The sequence below is a fragment of the Aedes albopictus genome, chromosome 3 (assembly GCF_035046485.1).
Source record: "Aedes albopictus strain Foshan chromosome 3, AalbF5, whole genome shotgun sequence".
NCBI lineage: Eukaryota > Metazoa > Arthropoda > Insecta > Diptera > Culicidae > Aedes > Aedes albopictus.
The window spans coordinates 436,686,637-436,701,883 of NC_085138.1; the positions used below are offsets into that span (position 1 = coordinate 436,686,637).

At 42.6% G+C, this 15,247-nt stretch overlaps 1 protein-coding gene across 1 annotated transcript; it reads right to left on the reverse strand.

The window, feature by feature from the left end:
- Positions 1-3,308: 3,308 nt before the first annotated feature.
- LOC109425899 (beta-1,3-glucan-binding protein 2) lies at positions 3,309-5,364 on the reverse strand. Its single transcript, XM_019701274.3, has 2 exons — positions 3,988-5,364; positions 3,309-3,928 (listed from the first exon to the last, which is right to left on the reverse strand). The coding sequence occupies exons 1-2, from the start codon at positions 5,045-5,047 to the stop codon at positions 3,372-3,374; spliced, it is 1,617 nt and encodes a 538-aa protein (XP_019556819.3). The 5' UTR covers positions 5,048-5,364; the 3' UTR covers positions 3,309-3,371.
- Positions 5,365-15,247: the final 9,883 nt, after the last annotated feature.

Here is a 15,247-nt window from a genome sequence, read left to right on the forward strand (position 1 = left end):
TAAAGTTATGTATGTGGAAAGTGGTGTAGAATTTTGAGAAATTGGGTTTTATTGAGCTTTAACAGACACCGCTTCAGTTCCATAACTAAGGACAATTTGTGTAATGTTATATTTTTCCTACACTGTAGAATACCTATGGAAATTTATGCAAAAAACTGATAATGATTTTATTGAAAAATATAATAGATATCACACAAATAAGGTGTCCTCTTTATAAAATGAACAGTCCTTATACCGAGCAGACACGGAATTGGGATATATTGAATTGAAAGTGATGATCAAAAGTATATGTATACTAAAATATCTCATATTTATTTAAACTTAAAAAAAAAATAATTGCAAAATTAACTAGGTATGTATATACTCAAACATGATAAATTATATTCAATAAGGCATGCTGCATGGCTAATGCTAAGCATTTGGGTGGGTAATTTACACTAGAAAAAAAACGAATAATATTCCTGGTAATTATTCTTGAAATCATAAAGATTCATAAGGCAAAGCTAATGTTTTTGAAGTTATAATCTACAACGCTGAAGGCGAAATTTTCCGGGAGGTTAGCGATGTTCAGATGCTTGCTGATTATTGCTGCAATTTTTTATGAGTTAAAAACTGGTAGCATATTTACACTTAAACTAAATAAAAAGTAATATATTACCACAGGTTGCTGCTAAGGAACATTTGTTATTATATCACCGAGAACGAACTGAAAAACAATTTCAAGAATAAAAAAAAAACTTCAAACCGTGTAGTCATATCGAATATATTTATATAATAAAAGAAGATTTTAATTAGTGATCAAAAGTTGAGGTTATGTTGTAAAAATAAAGTAATTGGCAAGGACAATCGCTGTCATATTAATTTTTGATACTTTGATAAAGTAAACTATTTGAAAAGTAACTTTAGTTCGCCGCAAGGTTCTTCACAACCCTCACAAGAAATACACTTTCAATCGACTTTATTAAGGGAGCATCCATAAATTATTTATTATTATTTATTCATCTTTATTAAAGAGATTTTCAGCCGGGAGCTGGTTCATCTCTGGCATCCATAAATAACGTCGAGCAAAAATTGTCCATTTTCACCCCCGAGCGAAAATGAGTCGCCCCACTTAGCCCCCTGAAAACCCCCTCCCCCTAAAAAATGGGACGTAATTTATGGACGTTCCCTAAGGTTACATATCCTGAAGGCTCGGAAGGTCGAGTGATTTTTCAAATCCTTAAGTACGAGATTATCACAGCTTGAAAAATGTTCATTTCTATTGAACTTCGGTATACTGGAATTGAACATAGTTTTCGCTGAAATTTGGTAATCACTATCACCGAAATTTGATAAATCGCACACAGATAAAATCCCTTATGATTGACTAAGAAATCCACAGATCTTTTTTCTATTAATTTTCAGTCATTTACGATGGACACTATGACTTTCCGACTCTGAAATAAGATCGATTCCGTCGCTGAGTACACACGAATATCTCTTTGCGTCAAGTACGAGAAAAGTGTGTACAGTCGAACCTCCATGAGTCGATGTTCCATGACTCGATATCGACTTATGGAGGTATTTTTTTTCCATACTGAAAAATAATTTCTGGATTACTATGATGGTCCCTTCAAAATGCCTCCAAAAAGATTTCTGTTCCACTACTCGATATTTCCATGAGTCGATGGTCCCTTCAATATCGACTCATGGAGGTTTTACTGTATTTTATCGTAATAAACGATATTCAAATATATTATTGTGAAGAACAAGTCATTATTACACCAAGTCATGATAAATCGTTTTCTTTTTCTTAACGATTATGCATTTCTACGAGATTATCCATAGGTGTGTAGTGTATTGTGCTTGCAATTTAATTACGAGAAGCAATTTAGAAACTTAGTCTTAGTGAATGAAACAATAGGACAGATCGGTGAAGTACTAGATTTGTAGTAATGAGCTGAATTTTAGTATGGTGAGAAGGCCAATTCTTCGTTTCTGCAATGAAATGGTTCAAAAAGCGTGGGTATTATGATTTCTTGCCTAATTTAAGGTGAAGGTTGCTCGAGATCATAATAATAAACTCGGCTCTCACTTTAATAACCCTCTCAACCACCCATTCAAAACAAGCAAATCAGACGGCGCACAGTGTAGTGTGACTTGGTCAAACAAACAAAAATGTTCCAAAATTAGCTGTATTAAAACAGAAGTTGTACCTTTGAATTTTGGCACACATTTGATTTATTGCATATGCCCACCAACACAATTTGTTCTTATAAAGCATTTTTAAATTTATTTAAATTCCTACTTTGCCCAATATTTTCACAAATTATCCCATTGTGCACTACTTTATTTACGGTTTTGTTGACAACTCTCTCCTCTCTTCTCTCGTACTTTTTCTCTCTGACCGTAGAAAACTACCGTGTTATAGGGTGACATTAATTGATGTTATTTCAACTCATAAACACCGAAAGATTGTTCTGTTTTCTATTGAAATCATATTGGCAGTATGATATTTAAAATAGTTAAAAAGATTAACAAAATAACAGCCTTTTGTTGTGATAAACATGAACTGCGGTTTAATCAATTTCGCCGTACCTTGAACAATACCACTCAGTTTAACGGTACGTTTTTCCGTTTTAGCGAACCGCGATGTAAATTGATTCGGGTTTTCGACCACAAAAGTGGGAAACGCGTTAGTTTTTCGCGATAACCGGTAGGTCAGGTGAAAGTGAGGACAATTTCACATAATCGATCAACTTATTACAGTGCTGTGTTGTTTGGAAGACTGCTAAAAAGTGATTTAAAAAAGGTGGGACGCACTTGTCAAAGAAAAAAAAAGTGCAGTGTGTGTTACATTTTGGTGAAAACATTGAGAAAAATGCAAAGCAGTACATCCCGACGGACGAAAAATATAGTTGTCTACCACCAGTAGCAACCTAAGTGCATTTTTAAAAGGTAAGCATGTATAATTTTGAGAATTTGTTTGCTTACTTCCGCGCTACTCGATTACTAGGGTGAGGAGAGAGAGGTATAAGAGAGAGAGTGGCGGCCATACTCGCTGCCATTTTATAACCCCAGCAACTATGTCCTTAATGCTGTTTGAGCAAAACTTTGAGTAACCGTGTTGTTGTTTTCTCCATTTCTTGCAACATAAACAACATAGTTGTCTAAAGTTTTGCTCAAACAGCATTAAATTAGACAAAGAATCACAATACCCACGCTTTTTGAACCATTTCTTTGCAGAAACAGAGAATTGACCTTCTCACCATACAAAAATTCAGCTCATTACTTCAATTCTAGTACTACACCGAACGTGCCCCATAGACAAACAAATGACTAACTTTGCCTCCGATAGAAGTTATCAATATGTAGTTAAAATTGAAAATTCATCATATCGCATACACCCTAACATAGTCAACCTGTAAAGTGCTATTACTGTTCCACGTAGGGTACCAATTTCCCCGCGCGCTCCAAAACGTGTGCATTGCCTTGACAGACAAATCCTTCCACGGTTTGTCCTGAAACAGATGGAAGTCGTAGTGACCTCCGACGCCGACGCCCAAACTGATGAAGAACTCCTTATCGAAGGGAGCCATTCGATTGCCGCCCAGCCTCCAGAGGTTCGCAATTTGCGGTTTCGTAGCTTTGACCTCATGGTAGAAGCCCTCTTCCGGATCGACGTGACAGTATACTTCTTCGTCCACTTCCATGTAGATCCCGTCCGGAGTCCACGTGAGACCGAACACGTGGAATTCATCGTTCCAGTTGTAGGGTCTCGTCAAGGTGCACATCTTGGAACAACGAAGGGGTTCTGCATGGTTCAAAATCAGTCCTCCGGACAGCTGATTTCGCAGTTTTGGACCACCTGGGGCATAGGCCACGCGCATCAACCCCGACGCGTACTCGTCCTGGCCATAAAACTGGTTGCTGGGTTTGAGATACAACTCTACAAGGAAAAGGAATTCTTAATTTTGGAAAAGAGTTGTTAAACACATCGAAACTAACGTGGAAAAATCCAATCTCCCCTCGGAAGTTTCGCTCGAATCAATATTTTCCCATACAGAAACTTGAATGAGTTGTAGGTGGAGATTTGCGCCGAAAGCACCGGGGGAATCATGTCGAAATCAATCTTCCGGTCTCTGATGCAATCGCGAGAATTCAGCAGTCCCGTGCACTCAGAAGCAAACATGAACTTCGTGTTGGTTGACCCCGGACCAAATTTGCTCTCGAACAAGGACGGTCTGATGTTAAGTTTGCCGTTGCGGATCTGGATGTTCTCCTTGAAATCGGCGTAGACCACAAACTCGTTATCGGGATCCGAAGCGAAGCGATTCTCGATGCGCCATTTCTGTCCATTCAGCTCCTTAGAATCGAACGTTTCTTCGAAGATCAGCTTACCACCACACACTTTTCTACCATTCACTTCGGTCCGAGCCCTATCACACTCTTTATAATCTAACTCTTCTGCACTGGTCTGCGTCGATATCGTTCTAGTCCTAATCAACGGAGGTGAAGCGAGTTCCTTGGACTCGTAATCGAAAGGACCCATAGGAACGTAAGTATCCTGGTCTACTCCCTTCGTCCTTCTCTCATTATTCTTGTACACAAACGGAGGCAACGTGCTAGTTGTGGTAGTTTTCCTACCTCCCCCATCACTTCCCGGAGTGTTCCCTGTGAACCGTGTGATCTCATAGTTTCCGTAGTTCCCACGATACGTCACACCGTTGTGCGTAATCACCGTTTTGTAGTAGATAACATCCCCCGGTTGGAGTTCCGCTTTTCGATCCACGAACGTGAACCGACCGTTACGCGGCTGGGACACGGATTTTGCCCACCGCCCAACTTCGTACTCATCTTCGAAACGTTTGTTCAACTTAGCGTGAAATGTGAACAGAGTGATACCTGATTCGGCCGGTATCCACGCGATTAGACCTTTCGGGTTGAACACTTCGAACCGCGGCTTTGGAGGGCGGTAGCGCGGATTTCTTCGCGGAGTTGATTCCACCAGAAGCACAGAGAAGCTTAGAACTGTGATCGCGAATTTCAGATAGACGAACGCGAACATTTTGACTGCTTGGAAGGTTCGATTGCAACTGAATTCGAGGATGATTCAGACTGTGTAGGATTGTTTTTCCCTGTTCCTTTGCTCAAACTTGATCATGACTTCTAACTCATTCCTGGTAATCAGTTAACCAGGAACGATTGCATTTCAAGTTGAACGTTGAAGCACTTGCGTGTGTGAACTTGCGCCGAGATCATCTACGCGTGGTGCGCACCCAGCATTAAGCGTGAGAAAATTCGTTAAGACAATGGATAGGCGCGACACAACTGTAGCAAGCAATTACCTGCCGGCTTGAACAGTACGCGTTTAATTAATTTAATATTGTTCTCTATGGGTGCACTTTCATTTAGTAAACAAGTTGTCAATGAAGAAATTCGGCTTCGAGCTATTGAGATTGTATACATTAAAATCTTTTGAATGGTCTCATGATTAAATGCAAATGTAACAAATTTGTTTAAGGACAAACGTCTTGAAATCCTACTTCAACAGTGCACCAGAACTTCAAACGCACAAATCTCAAGAAGCAAGCTTCACACAACAGTGAATTTCATTATTCTGTTCTTGCTCACTCGTAATAAGCTTAAAATAAGAAGATCTGTTGCGCTGGTTTTGTTTACGAAGAGATTTGTGCCCTCGAAATCGTGAGTAGGTACCAAAGTCGGCCATTGTGGTGGCCATCTTGGGATTCTAACAAGTCTGTCCCTAAGGCCGTGGTGGCCTCTGCTGTACATAGTAGCCGCCTCCATTACACTCGGTTCATGGCTGTTTGTCTCCAGTTCCGCACTCTGCGTAGGGTCCGCAGATCGTCCTCCACTTGGTCGACCCACCTAGCTCGCTGCGTTGGCGGGTGTAAGTGTGAATTTAATGCAATGTTAAGGACAGACTTGTTAGAATCCCAAGATGGCCACCACAATGGCCGACTTTGGTACCTACTCACGATTTCGAGGGCACAAATCTCTTCGTAAACAAAACCAGCGCAACAGATCTTCTTATTTTAAGCTTATTACGAGTGAGCAAGAACAGAATAATGAAATTCACTGTTGTGTGAAGCTTGCTTCTTGAGATTTGTGCGTTTGAAGTTCTGGTGCACTGTTGAAGTAGGATTTCAAGACGTTTGTCCTTAGCCTGACTGAGTGTGAGTGTGTGACCCGCCAACGTGCGAGTTGGCGTAATTGGAAATAATTACTTTGTAACTAAAACCTGAAACTAAACCTGATGAATGAAAAATCTCTTATTTTTTGTAAAAACTTCACGTCGAAATGTAGGGCCAGGTGCCTTTTTTACAAACAACAATAAATATTTGAATAATTAAATTGAATAATGGAAAAGTTAGCCATAACCCGTGGCGCAAGAAATGATAGATAGGGCAGGTAGAGAAAGTCCTACGTCTTGGGTAAGATAACAAACTGACTCTCCTGCCCAGAAATTTTATGAGTAGTGCCTGCCCTACCTGTCTTACCTAGCGACAGTACTGAAAATGTCATTTCGACATATCTAAATTCAACCACCTGCAGCTCATTTTAGAAGCTGAACCACTTGCACGCGAGCTGCTCATAAATACGGATTTTAATGACATTTTTTTTCTTATTGATCATTCGACATCCTGATGACGTGACCCGCCTACCGTAGCCTCCCGATTTTCGCGGTATGGACGATGGTTGGTTCTCTCAGCAACTGATGCAGCTCGTGATTCATTCGCCTTCTCCACGTCCCGTCATCCACCTGCACTCCACCGTAGATGGTACGCAACACCTTCCGTTCGAAAATTCCAAGGGCGCATTGATCCTCTGCACGTAGGGTCCATGTTTCATGCCCATAGAGGACGACCGGTCTAATCAACGTTTTGTTTTAACTTCGTTTTACGGCGAACTTTATTCGATCGTAGAGTTCTGCGGAGTCCAAAGTAAGCACGATTTGCTGCCACAATGCGCCTCTGAATTTCTCTGCTGGTGTCGTTGTCGGCGGTCACCAGTGAGCCCAAGTACACGAATTCTTCAACCGCCTTGATTTCATCACCGGCGATATAAATTCGGGGTGGCGGGCGCGGTGACTCCTCCCTGGAGCCCTTTGCCATCATGTAATTTGTCTTAGACACATTAATGACTAATCCGATTCGCCTGGCTTCACTCTTTAGTCGGATGTCCGTTTCCGCCACCGTCTCAAATTTACGAGCTATAATATCAATATCATCAGCGAAACCAAGCAGCTGAACGGAGTTCGTGAAAATCGTCCCACTCGTGTTCATCCCCACTCTCCTAATTACACCCTCTAAAGCAATGTTGAACAGCAAGCACGAAAGACCATCACCTTGCCGTAACCCTCTGTGAGATTCGAAGGGACTCGAGAGTGTCCCTGATACTCGGACTACGCACATCACTCGACCCATCGTCGCCTTGATCAATCGTATCAGTTTATCCGGGAATCCGTATTCGTGCATAATCTGCCATAGCTGTTCTCGATCGATGGTATCATACGCCGATTTGAAATCGATGAACAAGTGATGTGTGGGCACTGGGCACGTTGTATTCGCGGCATTTCTGCAACACCAGGCGGATGGCGAACATCTGGTCCGTTGTAGCGCGTTCACTCATAAATCCAGCCTGATATTGCCCCACGAACTCTCTTGCAATCGGTGATAGACGACGGCATAAAATTTGAGAGAGTATCTTGTAGGCAGCGCTCAGTAGTGTGATCGCGCGGTAGTTCCCGCAATCCAATTTGTCGCACTTGTTGTAGATGGGACACACGATACCGGTGAAGCACTCCACGTATTTCCTAAGCGAACTCGATCATTTCTGAGTGCTTTATCGCATCAAGCATATAATATCACCTTAGTTTGGGTCCCTTCGCATTGCTCGATCCCGGGTAATGAGAAAGCGGACACATTCGCCAAGGTAGGCGCTATGGAAGGCGATATTTATGACCGTCATATCGCCTTCAATGATTTTTTTTTTTCGATTGCTCGTCAGCATGCCTTGGTCATTTAACAACAAAAATAGGATGCAGGGGTATTAGGCAGGTGGTTACATTCAATTCTCCCACAGGTATAGAAGACGGCGTGGTTTAAGGGGCTGGATATGGGTCGAGATTTTATCAAGATAATGTGTCCACTTATGTCTAATCACTACTCTCTGGGTTCGCATTTCTATCGAATAGGGCTCACAGATAGCAGTCGCTGTAGCTGTGGTGCAGGCTATCAAGACATCAACCATATAGTATGGTAATGTCCCGAATACGGTATTGCCAGATCCAATTTATGTGCATCCCTCAGGGCCCGAGGAAACCGAAGCTGTCACGCAATTTCCGAACCGTTTCTGCGTGTTTGATTCGGCCGGCAAAAATAAGTTTTTCGTTTTTTCCTTCCAAAAGAAGCTCCAGTAAGTGTTTAAATTGCTAATTGAAGATTTTGAAAATAAAGTGTACGCTACTGAAATGGGTTCTTCGGCACTGGGGATTCGTTATGTACTACGCCTCCCGGAGAGTGGAGTAGTTTCGTGTCGTGAAAACAGTCGGGATTGGGAGGATTCATAAGTGCCGAAACTCTCCGTTGTTCTCGCGTTTTTCATGCGTATTATCGTGTGCTACTAACGCTATCAATTGTCCGGGAGACGCAGAAGAAAAAAAATAATATTTGATTCTCCAGAATATGCCAGAATCCGTTGATTTCTGATTATTTTTTTTTTGCGATCTTCCGGATGATCGCAAGCAGTTTATTCTCAGAGAAAGTGTGCAAAAAATATAACTGGGATTTCGTGTTTGTGATGTGATATTGTTCAAATTCTGTACCAGCGTAGTCAGTAACGATGTCGAGTCCTAGCTCTGCAGAATTGTGTTGTTTCTTACTGTGAATACATCGCTCCCACGTGGTTAGCAACGCAGCATAATCGATCGCGTTCGTCGTTGGGTGCGATATGACGACCATATGAAACTTGGTAAGATCTTTCCAATTTATTTTTGTACACTATATTGTTTTACTATCCTATTTCTTCATTCGCTATTTTTACCATCCTATCATCTATTGGAAGCCGTTTCAGTTCTGTACGCTTTCTAAGTTGATGATAAGAATTATAAAATGCTTGCAAGGACTTGGCCAGGTGTGTGGAGAGAAGTGGGTCCATGTTATTGTAGATAGTAGCGAAATCAATAATAGCAATGGATATGCTCATCTTTGCAACTCCATCCACGATTTGTGCAAGTATTCGTGCTATGCTATGCTATGCTATCCCTCAGGGCCCGAGGGAAACCAGAGAAGAAAGACATTAGAGATGTGTTGGGCAAACTCGATCTTGAGTACATGAAGCGTCATACACAAGCTTTGAAACAAGCAGAAGTCTTCGAAAGCTACTACATCCTAGTTGAAGACTATCAAATTTTATTAGGATTGGACATGTAACTACTGAGATATCTTTCGAAGAGTATTTGAAAGTTGTATAAAACTCAACTTTTTGAGATTTTCGACAAAGCGTATATCATAAAAAAAATTCTCAGTCGTCAGTCAACCGATTTGATTTCTCTTAGCACCAAATGACAGCTACAACACCCTAGTAGAACTTTATTCAGTTTTATTTCGATTGGACGATTGGTTACTGAGATATCTTTCGAAGAGTACTTGGGAGTAATACAACTTAACTTTTTGAGAGAGTTTAAATCAATTGTATCATAATAAATTTCTCAGCCGTCAGTCAACCGATTTGATTTCACTTAGCACCAACGAAAGCTACAACATCCAAGTAGAACCCTATTAAATTTTATTCCGTTTGGATATTTGGTTACTAAGATATCCTTCGAAAAGTATTTGGCAATAATAAAACCTAACGTTTTGAGAGATTTATGACAAAGTAAAAGTATATCATAATAAATATCTCAGGCATCTGTTAACTAATTTGAGTTCTCTTAGCACCAAATGAAAGCTATCACATCCATGTAGAACGCTCTTGATTCTTTATTGTATTGGACATTCGGTTATCGAGATATCTTTCGAAGAGTACTTGGGAGTAATTTCAATACATTCCTTTACTCGAAAATTGTATCGCAGGTCCTCCAAAATCATGTGAGTGAAACAAGTAAAAATGTATTATTAGGGTACGGGCCCCGGGTTTGGCCAGTCTAAGGGAAATTAGTTTTCAATAATTAATACATCCTTGACCTCATACAAAGTGTATACTAGCAGGTTATTCTTTTCAATAAACTAAATAAGCTTTGAGTCTACATACATGTAGAAAAAAATGCCAGAACCGAACAAAAATAATTTTGAAAAACCTTGCATATAGATTGCAATAGCCAAAATAACTCACTAAGGCCAAAACTGATTAACATAGCAAATATATGATTTTTGAGCTTTTTACACGATAAACATGAATCCCAAGTACTTCAGAGCTAATTTATTCGATTGATTAGACACAAATACTATACAGGTTTATAGTGTTGGGCAAGATGCGACAACGTGTGATCGGGTGGCAGCCGATCAACGCAAGGATGTGCATGTTGAGAGTTAAGGGCCGTTTCTTCAACTACAGCATCATCAACGTCCACTGCCCCCACGAAGGGAGACCCGATGACGAGAAAGAAGCGTTCTACGCGCAGTCAGAGCAAACATACGATGGTTGCTCGCCGCGTGACGTGAAAATCGTTGTCGGCGACATGAACGCGCAGGTAGGAAGGGAGGAAACGGCCAGCGATGCGTAAACTTTGCAGCCTCCCGTGGTATGGTAGTCCGTAGCACCTTCTTCCCCCGCAAAGATATCCACAAAGCCACCTGGAGATCACCCGACCATCAAACAGACAACCAAATCGACCACGTTCTAATCGACGGTAAATTCTTCTCGGATATAAATAACCAACGTCCGCACATACCGCAGTGCGAATATAGATTCGGATCACTACTTAGTCGCTGTATGCGCATGCGCTCAAAACTTTCGACAGTTATCACCACGCGTCGAAGTAGAACGCCGCGGCTCAACATCGAGCAACTTCGTAACGTAGAAGTGGCTCAAGACTACGCGCAGCAGTTAGCAATGGCCCTACCAACGGAAGAGCAGCTTGGCGCAGCTACACTTGAAGATGGCTGGAGGGACATTCGATCCGCCATAGGTAATACCTCGGCTACGGCACTAGGCTTCGCGACTCCGAATCACAGAAACGACTGGTACGACGGCGAATGTGAACAGTTGAAAAACGAGAAGAATGCAGCATGGGCGAGAATGCTGCAACACCGTACGAGAGCGAATGAGGCACGTTATAGACAGGCGCGAAACAGGCAGAACTCAGTCTTTCGGAGGAAGAAGCGCCAGCAGGAAGAACGAGATCGTGAAGCGATGGAAGAGCTGTACCGCGCTAAGGACACACCAAAGTTCTACGAGAAGCTGAACCGCTCGCGCAGAGGCTTTGTGCCACAAGCCGACATGTGTATCTCACGAGAATATTCTCACGAGCGAGCGTTAGGTGGTCGAGAGGTGGCGGCAGCATTACGATGAGCACCTCAATGGCGACGTTGCAAGTACCGAAGGTGGCGTTGTAACAGATCTAGGAGTATGTGCACAGGACGAAAGACTTCCGGCCCCTGACCTTCAAGAGATTGAGGAGGAGGTTGGCCGGTTGAAAAACAACAAAGCCGCTGGAGCAGATCAACTACCAAGCGAGCTTCTAAAATACGGTGGAGAAGCACTGGTGAGAGCACTACACTGGGTCATTACCAAGATTTGGGAGGAGGAAGTATTACCGGAGGAATGGATGGAAGGTATCGTATGTCCCATCTACAAAAAGGGCGACAAGTTGGATTGCGAGAACTACCGCGCGATCACGCTACTGAGCGCTTACTTACCTTACCGGTCAGGCTAAGGCCGGGGTGGCCTCTGCTGTACATAGTAGCCGCCTCCATTCCACTCGGTCCATGACTGTTTGTCTCCAGTTCCGCACTCTGCGTAGAGTCCGCAGATCGTCCTCCACTTGGTCGACCCACCTAGCTCGCTGCGCTCCACGTCTTCTTGTACCGGTCGGATGACTCTCGAGAACCATTTTAGTCGGGTTGCTATCCGACTTCCTGATGACGTGACCCGCCCACCGTAGCCTCCCGATTTCCGCGGTATGGACGATGGTTGGTTCTCCCAGCAGCTGATGCAGCTCGTGGTTCATTCGCCTTCTCCAAGTCCCGTCTTCCATCTGCACTTCACCGTAGATGGTACGCAACACCTTCCGTTCGAAAACTCCAAGGGCGCGTTGGTCCTCTGCACGTAGGGTCTATGTTTCGTGCCCATAGAGAACGACCGGTCTAATCAACGTTTTGTAGATGGTTAACTTCGTGTTACGGCGAACTTTATTCGATCGTAGAGTTCTGCGGAGTCCAAAGTAGGCGCGATTTCCTGCCACAATGCGCCTCTGAATTTCTCTGCTGGTGTCGTTGTCGTCGGTCACCAGTGAGCCCAAGTACACGAATTCTTCAACCGCCTCGATTTCATCACCGTCGATATGAATTCGGGGTGGCGGGCGCGGTGATTCCTCCCTGGAAGGGCTCCATGTACTTTGTCTTCGACACATTAATGACTAATCCGATTCGCCTGGCTTCACTCTTTAGTCGGATGTACGTTTCCGCCATCGTCTCAAATTTACGAGTAATAATACCAATATCATCGGCGAAACCAAGCAGCTGAACGGATTTCGTGAAAATCGTCCCACTCGTGTTTATCCCCGCTCTTCTTATTACACCCTCCAAAGCAATGTTGAACAGCAAGCACGAAAGACCATCACCTTGCCGTAACCCTTTGCGAGATTCGAAGGGACTCGAGAGTGTCCCTGATATTCGTACTACGCACATCACTCGACCCATCGTCGCCTTGATCAATCGTATCAGTTTATCCGGGAATCCGTATTCGTGCATAATCTGCCATAGCTGTTCTCGATCGATTGTATCATACGCCGATTTGAAATCGATGAACAAGTGATGTGTGGGCACGTTGTATTCGCAGCATTTCTGCAACACCTGGCGGATGGCGAACATCTGGTCCGTTGTAGCGCGTTCACCCATGAATCCAGCCTGATATTGCCCCACGAACTCTCTTGCAATCGGTGATAGACGGCGCATGAAATTTGGGAGAGTATCTTGTAGGCAGCGCTCGTTCTTACTTTGGACTCCGCAGAACTCTACGATCGAATAAAGTTCGCCGTAACACGAAGTTAACCATCTACAAAACGCTGATTAGACCGGTCGTCCTCTATGGGCACGAAACATGGAGCTTACGTGCAGAGGACCAACGCGCCCTTGGAGTTTTCGAATGAACCACGAGCTGCATCAGCTGCTGGGAGAACCAACCATCGTCCATACCGCGAAAATCGAGAGGCTACGGTGGGCGGGTCACGTCATCAGGATGTCGGATAGCAACCCGACTAAAATGGTTCTCGAGAGTCATCCGACCGGTACAAGAAGACGTGGAGCGCAGCGAGCTAGGTGGGTCGACCAAGTGGAGGACGATCTGCGGACTCTACGCAGAGTGCGGAACTGGAGACAAACAGCCATGGACCGAGTGGAATGGAGGCGGCTATTATGTACAGCAGAGGCCACCCCGGCCTTAGCCTGACCGGTAAGGTAAGTAAGTTCGCAAACAGCGCTCACATACATTTTTCTCCTGTTTGACGTTCGCTCACTACCGGCACCTACTGAGCGGTTTGCGGAACATAGCGTGATTTCCATTGGGGATTACATATGTTTACATGATGATGATTTTTATAGCAATTTATTGCCCGTTGTGAAGATTTATAGATTCCGACGCAAATTAATGATTAGACTCATTTTCAGCGGTGTTGAAAAATTCATTTCGTCATATCTAAATTCAATCACCTACAGCTCATTTTAGAAGCTGAACCTGAGAATATGGTATATGGAAAACTTGTGCGGCTAGACCAGTTCTGCAAGAAAGTCACGGAAAAACCGCTATTTTTCGAATATTTAAGGTAAATGTCACGGACTACCTTTAAAAAATGCGAATGATATTCACGGTGAATATCATTTGGCATTTTTCAAAGGTAGTCCGTGACATTTACCTTAAATATTCGAAAAATAACGGTTTTTCCGTGAATTTCTTGCAGAACTGGTCTGGCCGCACAAGTTTTCCATATACCATATTCTCAGGTTCAGCTTCTAAAATGAGCTGTAGGTGATTGAATTTATATATGACGAAATGAATTTTTCAGCACTGCATGTTTGTTTACAATGCAAAACTATCACCAAATGTGTACCTAATATTACAGCGTAAAATATTTACCAGGACGCGGTCTGGTTTTACATCTGTGGGCCCACGCAATAAAAATCCACGCAACTAATTTTCGCGCAGGAGTCTAAACCGTCTAAACAGGTGGAATCTCCGCAATATTTCATGTGATACGTTTGCTATTCAAAATCATAGTCACGGAAACATATTCGCCCAATCTGAAAAGACCGAGTTTAGCCAATCGAGTTGCCAATCACGAGTAAGGTGTCAATAGTGAGCGAATATAAAACTTGAACAAAAACTCTGCGAGCACCACAGATGGGCAGTTGGCCAAATATCAAATTTTTAAATAAACCGTTGAATCGGTGTAGTTGGGAATTGTTAAGGTTGCGTCTGTTTGTTTGCGATAGGATTCTTCTGAGAAACATCTAGTCACGCAAGACAAAGTGCATCAATATTTGCCTCTTGCTTTATTGATTCACTGCTGTTCATTTTCCACACTCAGAAACAGGGAAAGTCAGAAAATTACTTTATTTTATTCATTTGCCAACTATGTTCAATTTATGCATATCAAATACTACAAATTATGCATTCAGAATCTGAATTTAAGGCATGTTATGAATAACTTCCGTTAAGTTTTCTAAGAATGAGTATTTTTTAGAACGAATACATAAGCCACCAGCCATTGGACTTACGAAGTTTTTCGTGGAAATGAACTGTTGCAAAGGTAAGTAAGTTTTCTACATTTTTAAACCGTTTAGTAGTTAAAATAAAAACATTTTAATACTTTTCTCAGAATGGGGAACCAAGCTGTTGTTTGGAGAGCCAACGACGCCGTAATATTCGCTTGAAATGTCTGATGTTTCGCTTTCCCCGACCGGATGGCGCTAACGTGGTCTTAGCAGAGCGCTATCATCTATGATTAGACCGTGTTATCGTATTTCGTGGCAATATTTATTCTCTATTCATTAATTTCATACCTATGTGATATATGAGAAATAAA